Source organism: Gorilla gorilla, chromosome 5, assembly GCF_029281585.2.
Source record: "Gorilla gorilla gorilla isolate KB3781 chromosome 5, NHGRI_mGorGor1-v2.1_pri, whole genome shotgun sequence".
NCBI lineage: Eukaryota > Metazoa > Chordata > Mammalia > Primates > Hominidae > Gorilla > Gorilla gorilla.
The window spans coordinates 168,582,734-168,603,664 of NC_073229.2; the positions used below are offsets into that span (position 1 = coordinate 168,582,734).

Sequence of the window (20,931 nt, forward strand, 5' to 3'; positions counted from 1 at the left end):
GTACTTCTCAGTTGGGGTTTTACAGTGTGTGGGCTACAGGAGTACCCAGGTATTGATTCCTTTACTTCAGCTCTTGGGGTGAATGGATGGGGTTGGTTGCAGTCCCCAGCTTCCTTGTGCATAATGACAAGATTTGGAAGCACAGTGTATTAGTCTGTTTTCACACTGCTGATAAAGGCATACCTGAGACTGGGAAGAAAAAGAGGTTTAAGGGACTTACAGTTCCATGTGGCTGGGGAGACCTCACAATCATGGTGGAAGGGAAGGAGGAGCAAGCCACATTTTACATGGATGGTGGCAGGCAAAGAGAGAGAGCTTGTGCAGGGAAACTCCCTTTTTTAAAACCATCACATCTCATGAGACTTACTCACTATCACAAGAACAGCAAGAGAGAGACCTGCCCCCATGAATCAATTACCTCCCACTGGGTTCCTCACTTAAAATGTGGGAATTGTGGGAGTTACAATTCAAGATGAGACTTGGATGGGGACACAAGCAAACCATATCATTCCACCCCTGGCCTCTCCCAAATCTTATGTCCTCACATTTCACTACCAATCGTGCTTTCCCAACAGCACCCCCAAAGTCTTAACTCATTTCAGCATTAACTCAAAAGTCCACAGTCCAAAGTCTCATCTGAGACAAGGCAAGTCCCTTCCACCTATGAGCCTGCAAAGTCAAAAGCAAGTTAGTTACTTCCTAGCTACAATGGGGGTACAGGCAAAGAGTAAATACATCTGTTCCAAATGGGAGAAACTGGCCAAAACAAAAGGGCTACAGTCCCCATTCAAGTATGGAATATGGTGAGGTAGTCAAATCTTAAAGCTTCAAAATGATCTCCTTTGACTTCATGTTTCACATCCAGGTCACGCCTATGCAAGAGGTAGGTTCCCATGGTCTTGGGCAGTGCTGCCTCTGTGGCTTTGCAGGAAATAGCCCCCTCCTGGCTGCTTTCATGGGTCAGTGTTGAGTGTCTGCAGCTTTTCCAGGTGCACGGTGCAAGCTGTCAGTGGATCTACCACCCTGGGGTCTGGAGGACAGTGGCCGTCTTCTCACAGCTCCACTAGGTGGTGCCACAGTAGGGACTCTGTTTGGGCCACATTTTCCTTCTGCACTGCCCTAGCAGAGGTTCTTCATGAGAGCCCCACCCCTGCAGCAAACTTCTGCCTGGACATCCATGTGTTTCCATACATCCTCTGAAATCTATGTGGATGTTCCCAAACCTCAATTCTTGACTTATGTGTACCCGCAGGCTCAACACCACATGGAAGCTGCCAAGGCTTGTGGCTTGCACCTTCTGAAGCCATGGCCTGAGCTGTACCTTTGCCCCTTTTAGTCATGGCTGGAGCAGCTGGGATGCAGGGCACCAAGTACCTAGCCACAAGGCACGGGGACCCTGAGCCCAACCCACAAAACCATTTTTTCCTCCTAGGCCTCTGGGCTTGTGATGGGAGGGGCTGATGTGAAGACCTGTGACATGCCTGGAGATGTTTTCCCCATTTTCTTGGTGATTAACTTTTGCCTCTTTGTTACTTATGCAAATTTCTGCAGCCAGCTTGAATTTCTCCTCAGAAAATGAGATTTTCTTTTCTATTGCATTGTCAGTCTGCAAATTTCTCAATATTTTATGATCTGTTTCCTTTATAAAACTGAATGCCTTTAACAGCACCCAAGTCATCTCCTGAATGCTTTGCTGCTTAGAAATTTCTTCCACAGGCACCCTAAATTTTCCCACATTTTTCTGTCTTCTTCTGAGCTCTCCAGATGTTTCCAACCTCTGCCTGTTACCCAGTTCCAAAATCACTTCTACATTTTGGGGTATCTTTTCAACAGCACCCCACTCTACTGGTACCAATTTACTATATTAGTCCATTTTCACGCTGCTGATAAAAACATACCTGAGACTGGGAAGAAAAAGAGGTTTAATGGACTTACAGTTCCACATCATTGGGGAGGCCTCACAATCATGGCAGAAAGGAAGGAGGAGCAAGTCACATCTTACATGCATGGTGGCAGGCAAAGAGAGAGAGCTTGTGCAGGGAAACTCCCTTTTGTAAAACCATCAGATCTCGTGAGACTTATTCACTATAATGAGAACAGCATGGGAAAGATATGCCCCCATGCTTCAATTACCTCCCACCAAGTTCCTCTCAAAAAATGTGAGAACTGTGGTAGTTATAATGCAAGATGAGATTTGGATGGAGACACAGGCAAACCATATCACACAGGAGCTGATCTTATTAAGTGATCCACTGACTTCTTCTCAGAAGCACTTGAGTAGCTTGTTAAAATGTAGATTCCTAGGCTCTACCCACTACCTAAATCTAGGTGAGGGAGGGATGCAGTGAATTTGCAATGTAAGAAAAATTATGTGCATAGTAAAGTCTGAGAATTTCACCTAGTAGGATTCAATATCTCAGTATTTTCGGTAGATTAATATGTGAATTTCAACAACAGTTTTGGAAACCTCCCAAAATTGCTTCTTTTTGCACAAAGGCAATAGTGGATCTTTACAAGTCTTTAACAAATAAATTTATTGGTATTTCATTTGAACAATACTTGGATTTTCTGGTAAGACGTTGCCAATTTATTTAAATATGATGCCTCATTAAGTGAGGCAATCCAAACTGTAATTTCATCATGTGAGGTCCTTTTGCTTTTGTGATATTTAAAGTCAGCCAGTGGTTCTAAGGCTTGTATGCGGTAGTTAGTTATTATAACCTGAGAGCTAAGTATTCATGCCTTGACTATTTAGCGGTAAGGAATCTGAGATTCAGAGAGGTTAAGTAGTCCTCCTGAGATTTAAATAGACAATGAGTTATCATGCTGAGACTGGAAATCTATCTTCTGGCCCTTAAGTTTTCTCCCCCTTTGTACTATGAAAAGCTTATTCTCATATTAAGTATCAAAATAGTATAATATGAATTAAATAATTCTTGTTCACATGTATATAGTACAAAAATAAATTTTAGCATTTGTTAATCATTATTTATAAAATTGTAATAAAATGATTTTGGGAGAAAATCATGTAGAGTGATTTTTTATAATTAATAAAATTTATTTAGTATTGGTGATACTAGTAAGATTCTATTGCTAGTTTATGTAACTTATGGGGAATTTTTTTATGGATCACATAATGTAAACAGAACAAATCATTTGATTTTTTTATTGTCTCATAAAAATTCTCTTATTCAAAACAGTTTTTATAAGTTAAACATTTTTCATAATTTTGATACCACAGATGAAAATTTTCTTGGCATGTAAAAGAGAGTTAAGGAATATAACAGACATGCTGGTTTTTTTAGCTAAAAATTTGAAAAATTTGAAGCACAAAAAGTAGATATGTTTGTTTTATTTTTTAATAATATGTAAAAATGTCATATTCTCATAAAAACCACAATGAAATAGAAAGAGCAGGTTTGGAGTCAAAGATTCAGAGGATACAGTTCTATTATGTTAGTTTCTAGCTATGTGAAATCATTTGTTCAATTCTATGGAAATTAGTTTTTCTGATTCATACATTTCTAGGCCTAGTCTGTGTTATTTTAAAGCAATTTTTATAAAAATACTTTTTATAAGTTGTTATTCTATAATAAAGAACAATGGAAATCATGAATTTCTTCAAGGATTGTGATAACTCTCTCTTAAGGCTGTGTTGACAAAGGATGGTTTCTCCTTTTTCTAGAAACTTGGTGAGCGCTGGACAGCAGTATGCCGTTGGACTGAAGAACGCTGGAATAGGTTACAAGAAATCAATATATTGTGGCAGGAATTATTGGAAGAACAGGTATGAAACTGTTTTCCATAAGGGGCAAAATAAATGGTGAAAAGTAACCCATCTTTTATTGTGACGTTAGAATAAAGTTGCCTTGTTTACTTTTCTTTGAAAGGAAAATATATAAATAATTATTTTAAAGATCAAATTTCTATCCAGTTTATAACTGATCATGAAGCTTATTCACAGAGATTATGTCATTTGACTCCATTAATTTGACCTGTTTTCATTACTTGGAATGTTAGTACTTAGAAGATATGCTATTTTCATGATTTGTTTGACATCATAGTTATTAGTGGATTTGTGTTGGGTGATGTATTTGAATTTGTATCAACACAATGCCTAGCATATAATTTGTGCTCAGTAAATAATGAGTAATGAATCCACTCAACACACTGTGAACTTTAATTCCCTAGATTTTTTCTTGATTTTTAACAAGTATTGAAATTAATGAGAAAATATTATTTAGTCACACCTTTGATTTAACACTGGATTAATTGCATATTTTTTCCACTAAGTGTTATCACAGCAAATGAACCTGTTGTACAAAGCTGCCACCTTAATTTTTCAATAGGACTGGTGGCTCTTTGCCCGTTCTCTGTCTTTCCAGAAAAGCAACCATTGAAACAAAATACAAATAAACAAAACTTTTCTCCCCAAATGCCAAACAGTTGTGGTTTAAAAAATAAGTAGATACTGGCCGGGCAGGGTGGCTCACGCCTGTAATCCCAGCACTTTGGGAGGCTGAGGCAGGTGGATCACTTGAAGTCAGGAGTTCAAGACTAGCCCGGCCAACATAGTGAAACCCCGTCTCCACTAAAAATATAAAAATAAGCCAGGTGTGGCGGTGGGTGCCTGTAATCCCAGCTACTCAGGAAGCTGAGGCAGGAGAATCCCTGGAACCCGGGAGGCAGAGGTTGCAGTGAGCCAAGATTGTGCCCCTGCACTCCAGCCTGGGAGACAAGAGCAAGACTCCCTCTCAAAAAAAAAAAAAAAAAAAAGCAATACTCTATTCCCACATCTCTCAGTGTCCATTTTGATTCTTTTAAATGCATTTCATTTCCATCTATAAGAAGCAACTATATTCTCTTCAGGGGAAAAAACTCAAGTGTGTGATGTTTTGTGGCTTACTAAATATGGTGGCAGATAGTTGCAGAATTTGTCCAAATATAAATTGTTAATGACTACTTCCCACTCCCTCAATCTGTGGTCAGATTTTTCTTATTAGGAATCACAAAAGGGACCTGATTCTGATTTCTGAAATGTTTACATTTCACTTTACAAATATTTACATTTCACTTTATAAATATTTATGTTTATTGTGAACCTTGTATTTAGGCCAAAAAGTCTCAGAATAGTTAAAATTTTACTTCAATAATGACAGTAGAAAGGCCGGGCGCGGTGGATCACGCTTGTAATCCCAGCACTTTGGGAGGCCGAGGCGGGCAGATCACTTGAGGTCAGACCAACATGGTGAAACCTGTCTCTACTAAAAATACAAAAAATTAGCCAGGCCTGTAGTGGGCACCTGTAATCCCAGCCACTCAGGAGGCTATGGAGGCAGGAGAATTGCTTGAACCCAGGAAGCAGAGGTTGCAGTGATCCGAGATGGCACCACTGCACTCCAGTCTGGGTGACAGAGTGAGACTCTGTCTCAAAAAATAAAAATAATAGTAATAGTAATAATTGCAGTAGAAGACATCAATTGCTAGAGAAAACCATTGTGTTACTCTTCTATCCAGTAAAGTAATTGCAAATTTGGAAATAATTTTAATTTGATGATAAAAAACAGTTTAAAAATAGAGTGCTAGTATTTCAGTCACTTGTACCACTTTAGGTTTTAAACTGACCTTTCATCGTGTTCTATAAGATCTGACATTTTAACTATACCTTTTGTGTGTGTGTGTGTACTATCTACATGTTCTGTCTTATGGCATCATTATTTATGTGCCTATCTTCCAGCCTCACTAGACTGAGGACAGTATCCATTAGGGGGTGAAATATAGAGGCAAGGAATAGTTGTTAAATATTTAATTGATAAATAAAATTGCTGAGAAAGAATTGATTCCGTTGCAAATACAGAACCAAGTTTTTTTCCTCCCTACTAAATAGAAAAGGGTTTCCACCCTAAATGCTACATTTTGGGAAAAATTATCACAATGTAGCTATGGTTGTTTTCCATCCCTTCTTGAGGATTATCTCTCTACATGATTGAATATCCTCTGCTTAGAAAACACGCATTGTTGTCCAATGAAGTTGAAAAATCTTTATATGGGCTTTGAGTGCTCTTCAGACTCCCTCCTTTAATCATAATTGCTGTTGAACCTTGAATGCTAATGTGGATTTCCTACATGATGCCATGGAAAACACTGGTTTTGGGGTGTGGACCCTGGACCCAGCTCTGCCATTAACTAGCCAAGTGATCTGGGACATGTAACTTGACTTCTCTTTCCTTCCTTTCTAGAATGAGGGGCTGGGACAAGACAATCTCCAAGCTTTCTTCTGCCTCTAGAAAGTTGTAATGTAATTCCTTTGGAGACTTGCATAGTTGGATTTTCCCTTTTCCCTCCACCTATCTCCTTGAGAATTAGGTTTAGTTCCCTAGGTATGAGGCTAATGTCTGATTGTTCTGTTACAAATCTGAGAAGGATAATATTTTAAAGAAAGGTATCTTTCTGGGTCATTTGTGCCTCAGACTTAGGTGTTTGAAGGCCTTCTTATCCCCATGTAAGGGTGAAGCCTCTAATAAAATAAAAGTTAGAAATTTGGACGCATGATTTAATTGAATTACCAAATGATTTTGCAGATAAAGTTCAACTTTTGTTATTACTTGTAGTGCTTGTTGAAAGCTTGGTTAACCGAAAAAGAAGAGGCTTTAAATAAAGTCCAGACAAGCAACTTCAAAGACCAAAAGGAACTAAGTGTCAGTGTTCGACGTCTGGCTGTAAGTGATGGGGTTGTCAGCATCTGTGTTGTAAGCCTATGATATTTTAATGTTTTATAGCTAATGGTTAATACAATTTAGTGAATGCAGATTACAGCTCATTACCTAGCATTAGACTGCTGCCCCGTAACAATCTGCAACCACGAGTCTTACCTTTTAGCATAGTGAACTGCAAAGCATATGCATTTTACTATAAAAGATACATGTTTAAAATTTTTGGCTGGGGAACAGAAAGATAAAGTCCTGTTAAAAAGAGTCATCTAATAAATATCTGAAATACTAGATTTTGAAGGAAGACATGGAAATGAAGCGTCAAACATTGGATCAGCTGAGTGAAATTGGCCAGGATGTGGGACAATTACTTGATAATTCCAAGGCATCTAAGAAGATCAACAGTGACTCAGAGGAACTGACTCAAAGATGGGATTCTTTGGTTCAGAGACTAGAAGATTCCTCCAACCAGGTACTTTTTGATTTGGATCGTATGTTGTGCCATGAAGTAAACATTTAAAATTTAAATGTTCAGGTTAGTTTTAATTTGTATGAAATAAACTAAAAAGTTGTTTCCTTACACCTGATGAAAAATTGACATGTGAAAATCGCCTTCAGTTTTCTAAAGTAAGTTTTAATAGATTCTCTTAACATCCTGTAATTTAATTCATAGTAACTGATTATACTTAGCCAATAAATAATCTTAACATTTTAAATCTTAAGTAATCTTATTAATCTTAAAAATATTTTAATGAATTAGTCAAACATAAAACATTGGTTTGTAGACAGATATTCTTAGCAGCATTATTTATAATAGCCAAAAAGTGGAACAACTCAAATATCCATACACAGATGAATGGATAAACAAAATGTGGTGTATGCATACAATATTATCTGATAATACAAAAGAATGAAGTATTGACACATGCTACAACATAGATGAACCTTGAAAACACTATGCTAAGTATAAGAAGCCAATCGCAAGATTATATACGCTATGATTCCATTCATAGGAAATGTCCACAAGGGGAAAATCCACAGAGATAGAAAGTAAATGCGTGGTTGCCACTGGTGGGAGTGGGGAATGGGGAGTGTTGGTTTATGGCTATGGGATTTCTTTTTGGGGTGATAAAATGTTCTGGAGATAGACTGTGAGGATGATTATACAACTGTATAAATGTGCTAATAACCATTAAATTGTGTATTTCAAAGAAAGAATTTTATAGCATGTGAATTACATCTCAATGAAGCTGTTATAAACATTGAAATTTTGGATGGCTTTTATTTCAGGTGACTCAGGCTGTAGCAAAGCTGGGGATGTCTCAGATTCCTCAGAAGGACCTTTTGGAGACTGTTCGTGTAAGAGAACAAGCAATTACAAAAAAATCTAAGCAGGAACTGCCTCCTCCTCCTCCCCCAAAGAAGAGACAGATCCATGTGGATATTGAAGCTAAGAAAAAGTGAGAAGAGATAGAGAAATTGTTCAAATCCGATATTGCACATACTATATTTTCTACTTGGTGCCTATTTTGTACTAATCATTAATCATAGGCAAATCTAGACATAGTAATTATTATTATTATGAACCACTCACTGCCCCTGTCTTCTGAATATTCTACTTGGCACTAGCTAAGCATCTAAATTTTCTTGGATGATTTTATTTATCCTGTGTTCAACTGGGAGAACTTTGTGATCGAAGCTTTCTTTCTTCCTTTCCCGTTATTCTCCTTGGAAGGATATGATTGTCCATGACTGTCTTTTTATTCTTTCTTTCACTGTCACAACTTGACAGTGACCTCCTCAGTCTTTGAAGATAGCTTCCCCAGTTTTTATTGTCAGAAAGTGCAGGGGATCCTTAACCATTCCTATTAACATGGTTTCCAGACCCTTTTGTATCTTCTGTCTGCTCTAGAAACCACTATTAGTTTGCCTTGAAATGGACTACCCCAATAATTGAGGGCCTTAAATGACTGCTTAATGCAGTGCCTAGTTTAAAATATATGCTTAAAAATGGCAGCTCATTTCCACTTCTCTTCCCCTGGTGCTGCTGTGGTGGTGTTTTTTACCAGCTCGGGGTACAGTGGGACAGTCATTTCCTAGAATGTAGATACCTGTTCCTGTGACCTGCGATCATTGCATCACTCTTGCCCATATTGAGAGCAGATGCTGACTGAGTCTCCAAGGTCATTGGAAACGTGCGATTTTTAGATGGCCGTCTCTTCTCTGAAATATTAAATAGAAAGCTGCTGTTAAGATGACAGGAGGAACATATCCCTGTTTGAGCAATACCTTGACCCCAGATATTTATCTAGAGCATCACAAAATCCCTCACATATTACAGGGAAAATCTACCTTGATGAAAAGATAAAATATTCATAGTTCACCAGAAACATTTTAAGCAAAGTTTATAACAAGAATCAGCAGTAACGACTTGTGCCACTGCTTAATGTATTGAGAAGCTCTGTGGGGAGGGTACTAGTTAAGAAGACAGACAGTCTTGGTTTGAATCCCAGCCTCACCCTTTGTTAGCTTTGTGACATGGGACAGTTACTGAAAACCTCTGTGAGTGCAGTACCTTCATCTCTGAAGGGGATAATAATAGTGTATACTTCTTAGGGTGCTGGTGAGGATTCCTTGAGTTAGTAATAGACATAAAACACTTAGAAAGGGGCCGGGTAGAAGGCCAGCAATCAGTGATCGTGGCTCCTCTTGTTCCTTCTTGCTGTGGTTTTGACCAACCTTCTCAACACCTCTCAAACCTGTCCTTTCGTCTTCCTTCCAACTGTTACTATCTTAGTTGTGACTCCCGTTGCTTTCACAGCCTGTTCTCGACTCTTGTCTCTCTCTAATGCCTTCTCCTCGGTGAACACTAAAGGATAAATAGAATCATGTCAGTTCCATGCATAGAACTCTCCGTTGGCTCTCAACTGCCTTTAGGTTAAGTCCAAACTCCTTAATATGTCCTGCAGGGCCTTCCTGTAGCTGGTCCCTGTGATTCTTGGCCACGTCGTCAATTGTCCCTCCCTTGTGAGTTCAGTACTCATTATTCCAGACACGCCTAACTAATACTTGCAGTTTGCAAAATGTGATCTTCCCTTTCTTTGCTTTCCCTTGGCAAGGGAAACTCCTCAGTGTAATGCTGTTGTTCTCCTCTAGGAAGCCATCCATGCCCCAATTGGATTAGAAGCCACTCCTGTGAATTCCTGGAATTAGCACCTAGCAAATTCTTTTGTTATTGCCTGTTACTTTCCATTGCTTACTAGACTAGAAGCTCCTTGGGAGCTGAGATTTGTATCTGGTTCACTTTCATATCAAGAGCCCAGCCCAATGCCTGACATTTAGTAAGGCTCAATCATTACATATTGAACAAAAGAAGATGTTAACTTTAGTAATGTCTGTACTTGTTCTTTGCTGATTATCTAACCAACTCTGGTTTTTATTATCTATAAAAATACAAGTGATTTATAAAAATACAAGTGATTCCTTATAAAGGTGAAAATTGTTTTAATATGTAAAGTTTTAAAAATTTTTATTTAAGGCCAGGCATGGTGGGTCATGACTGTAATCACAGCACTTTGGGAGGCCAAGGCGGGCCGATCATGAGGTCAGCCTGGCCAACATGGTGAAACTCTGTCTCTACTAAAAATACAAAAATTAGCTGGGTGTGGTGGTGGGCACCTATAATACTAGCTACTCGGGAGGCTGAGGCAGGAGAATCCTTTGAACCTGGAGGCGGAGGTTGCAGTGAGCCGAGATCGTGCCATTGCACTCAAGCCTGGGCGACAGGGCGAGACTCCATCTCGAAACAACAACAACAACAAATTATTTAATTATTTTCTTCAATTATTTATTAACCCTATAATATTATTACTCTTTTCATACTTTTAGTTGTAAATATATGATCTCATTTTGCATGGTTACCCTATTTCTGGGTTGCTGTTTTTGGGGGAATGATAAAAAGACATATTCCTGATGAGCATTTGAGTTGCTCTTTCTGGAGTCAAGTAAAACAGTGAAGGAAACATGACAAATGGTCACCTCTGAATCTTCAAACAGGTTTGATGCTATAAGTGCAGAGCTGTTGAACTGGATTTTGAAATCGAAAACTGCCATTCAGACCACAGAGATAAAAGAGTATATGAAGATGCAAGAGACTTCCGAAATGAAAAAGAAGTTGAAGGTAAAAAACATAAACCACATATATCCTAGTGCATAAAATAGTTCATCATGCTGGATTTTCTGCTGGCATAAAGACATTATGGAATTCAAAAGCCTCTTGTAAAATAAATGTAGGCAGAAGGTAGCTTTTGGTACATTGTAGTGAATTTTGAATCCATTCATGCTAGCTGTCATCAGATCCCTATTTGGAGGACGGTTTTTTTTTCATCTTTGTCAGTCACTGAGATGTACAGTGAGGAATGCTTCTTATGGTGATCCAGTTAGTGGTACTACTTTTTAGTTAGTTTAGATCACCCTTAATCTGGTATCTAATAATTTATGACTCTATATTAACATTATGCTGAAGATGTTTTGCCTTCGGAATACAACAAACTATTTTAAATCAAAAAGTGTCTTCAATATATTTTCTTTAGAGTTGTAAAAAATAAATACAATTAAAAGGTGTGGGATCTTAGCCCTGCAGCTTTCCATGCTTATGTGTGTTTCTGAAGAGTGTCATGGGAGCTTGCAGAGCTTTTTTGTCCTTGGTGCTCATACGTCTCCTACACATTACTGCATTAACTATTTGGGCACCTGGTGTAAGTCTGCAATGGTTTTTGTATCAGCAGTGGAGTTTTATTTTCAAGAGTTTGGAGGGTATTTTAAAAACAAGACGTGCATAAATATCTAAGGTTTAAGTTGGAAAGTGGTGGGTGAAATGGGAATTGAGATGAGGCTGGGATTGTTGGTGTCTTCCCTACAATCGCAAAATCCAGAGGGTGAGGTGGTCTGAGCTCGAACTTGCAAGAGGGCTTAGGGCACACCAAGCACTGGGAGCTGTTTTCTTTGTCCACAGTGACCCTCCATTAAGCCCACCTTTCTGTGTGGTTGATATGTCCCCACTCCAGGAGGCTTCCCTTAGCCTCACTAGAAAGAGTTCAGTGATTAATCTTTTGACTTCATGTGGCTTTGGCCATATCTCCATGAAAGCCCTTCTTGCATTTATGCTGTTGTTTATATGTATGCCTGTGAGGGCTTAGAAATTGAAGATAATTTTCCATTGCACCCTTTTTATTCAGCACTTGGTAAAGCTCTTGTGGCTTATGGAAGCGGAGTGTGATGATTGTGGGTGGGCAGGGGGAATGGGGAAGTTGGTTGAGCTGGGAGCACCTTTATCAGAGCCTTCTCTGCACAGAGAGTTGGGAAAGCCAGAGAGTTGGGAAAGCCAGAAGTGGGGCCTGTGTTACATCGTTTCATATGCTTCTCACAGTTCTGAAAGATGGATAGATTATTTTAATGATCACTGACCACTCAATTCGCAAAGACATTCAGGTGGCAGAAAATTTAGTAGTAACAGTGATCTTCATGGAACAAGTCCCACAAAATATTGATAAGTTAAAGTCTATCCTGTGACCCAGGAACAATTTTACTGGCAGAAACTGTTACTATATTTGGCGGGATAAAGTATGCAAGGCGTGATTGGCGTTCCTTTGTGTTTCATTTAATATTTATCTAGAAGTTCATTTATTTTGTTTCAGACAAGTAGTAATAGATGCCAAAGATTTGGAAAAAAATATATAAAACAAAGAAAACGTCAGCATTACTCTAATCCCTTATTTTTCTTGCAAACTGAGGAAAGATTAACTTATTATTATTATTATTATTTTAGTGAAGGAGTATCTCGTTCCAACAGATGAATTACCTGGGTGGAGAATCTATAGTCTAGTCTCCTGCCATCTTAAGAGGTAGCAAAAAATCAACTTGTAAAAAGTAGATAATTGCCTTTTTCTCCAGTTCGATGGTGACTTTTACATTGATCCTTAGTTAGACAAAATAAATGGTGTTTCTTAGAATCTCTTGCTAATATTCCTTGATCTTTGACTAAAAGAAGGTTGTTCTACCTAGTCACAGTAAACTTTGTGAAAATCAAAGTAGGATAGCTGAATTTATTTGATAGCACTTACATGTAAACAATTTAGAATTGGGATTCTTCTCTGGATTGTCTGGTTGAAGTAATATGGGTTGCTCAGAAGTTTTGATTATGTTATGATGGATACTATTTGAATAGTTAATATATAAATATCAGTTGGGGATGGAGGAATGAGAGAAAATTCAAATACCGAGTTGTGTGCACATATACTTGTGTTTTTGTGTGTATACATGATTTTACTTGCTTCATTCTTACGCGTTCTGGAAAGAATTTTGTCTTGGGAGTATCAAACTATAGAGATAAAAAAAATAATGAAATTAAGAGCCATTCCTCAACGTAAAGAACAAAATGCGGGTTGGGCTTGCCATGGCTCACGCTTATAATTCCAGCACAAGGCAGGAGGATTGCTTGAGCCCAGGAGTTTGAGACCAGCCTGGGCACCACAGGGAGACCCCTGTCTCTACAAAAAGTAAAAAAAAAAAAAAAATTTGTGGGGCGTGAGCTTGCACTTGTAATTCCAACTACTCGGGAGGCTGAGATGGGAGGATCCCTTGAGCCCAGGAGGTTGAGGCTGCAGTGAGCCATGATTTTGCCACTGCACCCCAGCCTGGGTGACAGAGTGACAACCTGCCTCAAAGAAAAAAAAAAAAAAAAAAGAACAAAATGCTTTGGTTTGGGTTCTAAAGCATATTTACTATTTTCATTATTTAAAAATTATGTATGAAATATGATTGTGCTTGAAGTTTGCATTGACCCCTAGACTTAATATAACCCAAACAAATAATACTGAGCCTCAAAATATTTCTATCCATTTTTCCTGTTTTCTTTCTTTTGAGATGGGAGTTTTGCTCTGTTGCCCAGGCTGGAGTGCAGTGGTGGGATCTCGGCTCCCTGCAACCTCTGCCTCCCGGGTTCAAGCAATTCTCATGCCTAAGCCTCCTGAGCAGCTGGGATTATAGGCACACGCCACCATGCTTGGCTAATTTTTGTATTTTTAGTAGAGATGGGGTTTCACCATGTTGGCCAGACTGGTCTCAAACTCCTGACCTCTAGTGATCCACCCCCCTCAGCCTTCCAAAGTGTTGGGATTACAGGTGTGAGCCACCATGCCCAGCCTATCCTTTTTTCTTGTTAGTTACTTTTTGTTCAACAACTTCTGTCATAACACATTCAATTCTTTTGACTCAAACCATTATTTTTATGGCATGGCGTACTCAGGGTATGTATGTGAATAGATATCCTGGATCTAAAACATAATTTTAATTATTTCCTTCTAATAGGAGCTTATAATTATCAGGTACATTTTTTTTCTTATAAAAGAAACCAATGCTTTTTAGTTGCTATGATTACGTTTGAATTTACCTTTTCAGATTTAAAAAGAATGTAGGAGGGACATTCAACTTAAACATTTAAAACAGCAACATTATATTTAGAAGAAAGTTTGCAGTATTCTTATGTTGGGACTTCATTTGCAGGCATTAGAAAAAGAACAGAGAGAAAGAATCCCCAGAGCAGATGAATTAAACCAAACTGGACAAATCCTTGTGGAGCAAATGGGAAAAGGTAAGATCCTTGATTTTTTTCCCCCATATTTTTCAGATGGTGGCATCAAATAATATTACAGTTTGCGCTATTAAATATTTTGCTTTAATACTCGAATCCTCTTTTGGCTAGATAAATGGTTTTCAAAAATGTTTTTAGGCAGCAGAATCTTTAAAAATGAAATTTTATTCTGAAGCTGATTGTAAAAAAACAGATAAAAGCAAAGTTGTTCTGATTTTATATGGGGTCAGGGCTGGATACCCTGATTAGCAGAACAGTTAAAACCCACTAGCATAGTATATTTTAAAACTGTATCCTTTGGGTTTATATATTGGGAATTTGTTTGCAGGGTGGTAGCAAAAGAAAACTTTACTTGGCAACATTTGGGAAACGAAGTTACGTTAAATTCATTAAGGGTATTTGATTTTTGATAACTTTTAATGCATTATATTTATTTACTACAGTATTTTTATAGTTGTTTGATAAGGTGTTACTCATATATGAAATTTTTAAATGCTCCCAAGACTTTTGTTTTTTTTTTGCTGTAGCTCCCAGTGACTCAGAATAAGCTAAAGATTAATATTCTTGGTGTGCAGTTTTGCATATGAATCTCTCTTTCTTCTAGAGAAATGTTGAAAGACATTTCTTGCACTCCATGTATGTTGGTCTAATAATAGTAAGCACTTTGGAAGGCTGCTGTAGCTCTCCTTGACACCTGTACAGATACCTATACAGAATTAGGAATATTAGTTTGACAAGAATCTTAAAAGCAGTAGCATTTAATTTTTTATTGTTTGACTTTTTGTTATGGAAAATATAACTGTATAAAAGCAAATAGAATACTATAATGAACTTCCTTGTATCAGTTACCTAGTTCAATAATTGACAATATTCTGCCATTCTTGAATTATCTATACCTTTACTCGTTCCTCAGCCTCTCAATTATTACTATTTTTACAGTTTTCTTGGAAGTAAAATTTACTTACATTGAAATAGATGACTTAGCTGTGCTGTTTTGACAAATAGATACACCTGTGTAACCTACACACACACATCACTGTAGAAAATTTCCATCTTTCCAGAAATTTCTCTTTTGGGTTAGTCACCTTCCTCCCTCCAGAAAACAACTGTTCATGTTGTTTTGACCTTAGATTATTTTGCCTCCAGCCTTTAACAAATATGTTTATTTATTTAGTATGTATACTGGATATGTGTATACACACACACACACACACAAACACACAGAAACATATATACACACACAAACATATATAGATATATACACATACACACAAAATATGGAATGTATACCATGTGGACAGTGTATGTCCATTTATTTTGAAATTATGCAAATGTATTATCAATCCATATATTATTAATAAAGGTTAATTTCTTTCTTTAAATAAATTAAATAGAATAGTATTTAATATTTTCTTTCAAAATCCATTCTAGCAGATTGTCTTAGTTGTCCTGCCTGTGGGCATCCCACTTGGAGGTTACTCTTTCCAGTATTTACTTGAAGAGATCCAGAGACACAAACAGATGATAACTTCCTTTGAGATGCTGGTTCATTCAATAATTATAATGCATTGGATGTTGAATTTATTTCCTTTACAAGCATAGATTTTTTACTTCTACCTCAGCATTGTACCTGGTGACTCTGACTTTATCTGATGTGAATATGGGATAATTTCTTGAATCTGTGTACTGAATTTACTCCCATTTCTGTTAGGTTTTCAGCAGTGTGGCAGAATTATGAAGATGGGGGAGACTTGATGTAGATGAGAAGTTGGTGGGAGGTGATGTTATAGTGAGAATAACAGTGATTGGGGGAATGGGCGAACTTGGATTCTCCTGTCCTGTTCTAGTTTCTCATCCTTGGGAAAGTCTTGGAACCCTTGTTTCTTTGCCTTGGTGTCTGGAAAATGAGGGAGTTTATTAGCTGACTCTTAGCTGTTAGTTTATCAGGTGACTATTAGTTTATCAGGTGACTATTAGTTTATTACCTGACTATAGGCTTTGGTCCATAAAGTTCTACCGTAAATGGGTCCTAAATAGACACATTCTGGACATCGAGTTCACATGAAAGTGCTCCTTGCAAAAGGCCAAAGGCAACACTGGAGAGTAGTTGACATGGGGCTTTTGTCACCTGATGTATACTTGCCCAATTTCATAGGAAACCTTTTATAGTTTGTATTATCATTTTTTTTCAAGCACTGGTGGAATTAGAAATGCATTCATTAGAGGACCCTAATTCTTTTTTGTTTTAAAGATGCATCTATTAAAAAACTTTTTTTAGGACAACAGTGGGAAGCTGAGAAATGGGGGAGCTGAACTGAATGAAGTCTGTATGTTCCAGTTCAGTTAGGGAGGCATGTCAAATTCTTCAGTAAAACCCATGTTTGAATAATCACGTCACTGTTTTTCTGAAACCAGTTCCATCAAAAAGCCCACCATAGCCAATTCTGATAGGTCTTTCCTGCCTAATGCATTTTACGTAAGTTTTGAGGTATCTCATAGAGCATACAAACAATTTTAGAAAATAAAATAGCGTGAGGCTGGGCGCAGTGGCTCACACCTGTAATCCCAGAACTTTGGGAGGCCGAGGTGGGTGGATCACGAGGTCAGGAGATCAACACCATCCTGGGCAACATGGTGAAACCTCGTCTCTACTAAAAATACAAAAATTAGCTGGTCATGGTGGCACATGCCTGTAATCTCAGTTACACAGGAGGCTGAGGCAGGAGAATCACTTGAACCGGGGAGTCGGAGGTTGCAGTGAGCTGAGATTGCACCACTACACTCCAGCCTGGTGACAGAGCAAGACTCTGTCTCAAAATAATAATAATAATAATAATAATAATAATAATAATAATAATAAAATAAAAATAATAAATAAATAAAATAGTGTGTTTCATTTGACTTTCATAGCTGATATACTTGGTTTTCTTCGTTTAGCTTATCTTGTTCCTAGAGATCTTCATCTAATAAAATACAGTAGTTGGGCATCTGGATAATGTGGCTTTATGAATCAATGCCCATTGTGGTTGCCTAAGCATATAAGCCCAGGAAGTTTGGTGAAGGTCCTATGTTTTGTAAACATTTCCCTTGATTCCAATAGTGATAGACTGAGAAGTGTAAAGTCAAGTGAGACTGAGTGGCAGGAATGTGTTCTATGTTCTCCCTTTTAGACAATTAATAAAGTGATCTTCTGGTGATTTTGCCTTTTGACTAGTCACCTTCTAAGAATTCTGTGTTTTATAGAAATAGAAAATTTTAAACTCTGGATCTCTGGGAGTAAAACAACTATTTTTAAAGACAATGTGCAGTTTTCCTTTTATAAGATGTAAATTGTGTTTGAATCATTACCAGGCATCACTGTAACCAGCAATATCTCAGGATTAGAGAAAGGGAGATTCAGATGTTTAAAATTGGTTTAAAGAGGCAAAATGAATGGCTTGTAAGACGTTGTCAGTGAAAAAATAACTGAAGTTGTTTTAACCGCCCTTGTTCTTGAAGTGAGCACCTCTTTCCAGTTTTCTAGATGAGTAGTGGTAATTTTCCATCTCAGAAATTTTACTTACCTACTTAATTTTCTTCCTTGATTAGTATGAATTGTCCAACATAAAGATGATGTGGCTGGTGTTACTATTCCTTTGCCTGCCTAGAATAGAAATGACGGGGCAGGGGCACGACCCGTATCTCCATTGTTCATATTGTTAGGAAAATGGTGATTTGTTTTGTATACTCTCCCCATTAACAGGGATGGCTTGTGGTGTGAATGCTTTGCTTATGTCTCATATTCTCTTACCTGAGAGATGGTGGTGAACAGTGAACTTCTGCAATTGACATAGGTGACACGTTCAAATGACGCATGATATGTCCTCATTTATGATTTTCAGTAGACACAGTGTATTATAACAATTTTCAAAGTTGCATTGTCTGTGGATCATACATGACTTTTTGTTTTTATGCCTTTTTTTTTTAGTTCAAGCTCTCATTATCCTGGATTTTGATCATATATGTTTATAAAGCAGGATTGTTTTATTGCTTTCCTACTCAATAAAAATGTGAAGCCATCCTTTTGGTATGCATGTTTTCCCCCGAATAGAAAGATTCCTTTGAAGATTTCCCATACTTTTTCATAGTCATTTTAGAGGATTTGAAGGTATTTTAGATTAAGGGAAGGACTATGATAAAACCTATTATTATATGTGACTTTATTATTTTTAGGAACATTCTCTACTTTTCAAAAATATCGGACAAATAAAATGATAAGATTTCAGTAATAAAAATGGTGGCATTGTTTTCCCTGATGTGTTTCTAAAGTAGATCATCTTATTGCTGCCTCAGTCTTTTGGTATTTGCTTATTTATGTGCAAGGTCTCCAGTGGGCTTGCTGATGCTTCTAGAGCCTGGCTGCTGGCTTAATATTCCTGCACTCACCAGGTTGCTTCCCAGCATAAGGCATCCTCGCCATTCATTTTTTAATTTATATGACACTGTGCTTTGGTCACCAAGACCTGAGCTGCCTCCTAGTTTTTCTAGCCAGCTTTCTTTTTTTTCTTAGGACAAAGGGTCTTCTTTCTGAAGTCGGGCCTAGACAGATCAAGGTAGTTGATCTTACTTCACTGGTTCAGGTGATAAACTAGCAGAGTAGAAGCATGGCATGGATGGAAACATATATTATCTAGAAAAGGCAGTGGCTGAAGTTCTACTGATGTGCCTGAATCGTTATTTTAAAATGTCTTTCTTCTTTGTTCAAGGAATTGAAATAAACATAATTATTTTTAAGTGCATCATTATAAATTTTTGTTGTTGTATTAAAAGGGACTTAAGAAAGTGATCATTATGTGTGACATTGCCTCACTATTCTGAATGTTAGAATGTTCAGAATAAATTCAAGACACATTTTGTAATATATAGACTGTTTGCTTGTTTTTCATGTCTGCATAGAAGGCCTTCCTACTGAAGAAATAAAAAATGTTCTGGAGAAGATTTCATCAGAATGGAAGAATGTATCTCAACATTTGGAAGATCTGGAAAGAAAGATTCAGCTACAGGAAGATATAAATGCTTATTTCAAGCAGCTTGATGAGCTTGAAAAGGTCATCAAGACAAAGGAGGAGTGGGTAAAACACACTTCCATTTCTGAATCTTCCCGGCAGTCCTTGCCAAGCTTGAAGGATTCCTGTCAGGTAAGGAGCCAATGGTCTGGAACGTGGAGGAATTCTATGTGCAGTTCCAGAGCTAAGGAGGGCTTCTCGTATCATGAACTTTAAGTTAATGCTGCCCTGATTAACTTCCTGTGAGGATGTACATCTTCAGTGAGTTGTGTGACCGTATTTTCTCTTCCTTAGCGGGAATTGACAAATCTTCTTGGCCTTCACCCCAAAATTGAAATGGCTCGTGCAAGCTGCTCGGCCCTGATGTCTCAGCCTTCTGCCCCAGATTTTGTCCAGCGGGGCTTCGATAGCTTTCTGGGCCGCTACCAAGCTGTACAAGAGGCTTTAGAGGATCGTCAACAACATCTAGAGAATGGTAAACCCAACAATTTTAATATCTCCTGTCTCAGTTTGCCTTAATGTAAACATGACTCCCAACATTTAGAACTTGAGTACACTTGCTTGCTTTGCACCAACCTTCTCCATTTTCCTTTGTGCCTGTATTGTTCGAAGTCTTAAAGTCTTCTGTATTCAGATTCTTTTCCAGATTCACACCTTTTTGTAAACATACAAACAAGTTTCACATTCTCTAAAATTGTGTCAGTAGGATATAATAATAGTTTTTTTTTTTTTGTAGCAACAGGGTCTCACTCTGTCACCCAGGCTGGAAAGCAGTGGTGCAATCATAGCTGCAGTCTTGACCTCCTGGGTTTCAGTGGTCCTTCTGCCTCAGCCTACTGAGTAGCTGGGACTACAGGCATGCACCACCATGCCTGGCTGGTTTTTTATTTTTAGTAGAGCCAGGGTCTAGCTATGTTGCCCACGCTGATCTAGAACTCCTGGGCTCAAGTGATCTTCCCACCTCAGCCTCCCAAAATAACAGGTGTAAGCCATTATAACAGGTGTTATAACAGCCTCCCAAAATAACAGGTGTTAGGCAAAATAACAGATGTTAGCCTCCCAAAATACCAGGGATAACAGGTGTCAGCCATTGTACCTGACCTGGATATAATGATTTTTAAAGAGTTTTTTTTTTTTTTTTTTTTTTTTTGAGAAACAGGTGCAATTTCTTCCTTTGGTTGAGGAGGCCACTTAATATCACTGCTAGGAGGATTAAAATGAATGATCCCTTACTTCTGTTTCCGCAAAATAGTTAAAGTTTTAGCAGTCTCATACTGTCTTTTAAAATAAATCATATTCCACTATCAGATTCAGAAAAATTTTAGAGTTCTTACTTTCGGAATACACTTGGTTTTGGAAGGTTCACTGTTAAAGATTTTGAAAGCTCATCCCTCCTACGTTACGCTATTTACATCCTAGCTGCCATTTGAGTTAGGAACTGTGTTGCATTGTGCATTATTGTGTGAAATGCATTGAGCATTGTGTGAAATGCTCCACATGTAACCCAGCCTAACTTCAGCAATTG

General features: G+C 37.9%; 1 protein-coding gene across 7 annotated transcripts in view; it reads left to right on the forward strand.

The window, feature by feature from the left end:
• UTRN (utrophin) overlaps window positions 1-20,931 on the forward strand; it is a 562,884-nt gene that overhangs the window by 147,492 nt on the left and 394,461 nt on the right. For 5 of the 7 annotated variants that reach the window (XM_019029674.4, XM_063707928.1, XM_063707930.1 and 2 more), the window contains exons 13-20: window positions 3,686-3,787; window positions 6,612-6,719; window positions 7,003-7,182; window positions 8,001-8,170; window positions 10,767-10,890; window positions 14,274-14,361; window positions 19,297-19,538; window positions 19,701-19,881. In XM_019029674.4, the coding sequence (XP_018885219.3) occupies window positions 3,686-3,787; window positions 6,612-6,719; window positions 7,003-7,182; window positions 8,001-8,170; window positions 10,767-10,890; window positions 14,274-14,361; window positions 19,297-19,538; window positions 19,701-19,881 (1,195 nt within the window). The remainder of the gene's footprint in view (window positions 1-3,685; window positions 3,788-6,611; window positions 6,720-7,002; window positions 7,183-8,000; window positions 8,171-10,766; window positions 10,891-14,273; window positions 14,362-19,296; window positions 19,539-19,700; window positions 19,882-20,931) is intronic. The other 2 variants (XM_063707929.1, XM_055391789.2) reach the window with 1 other exon arrangement.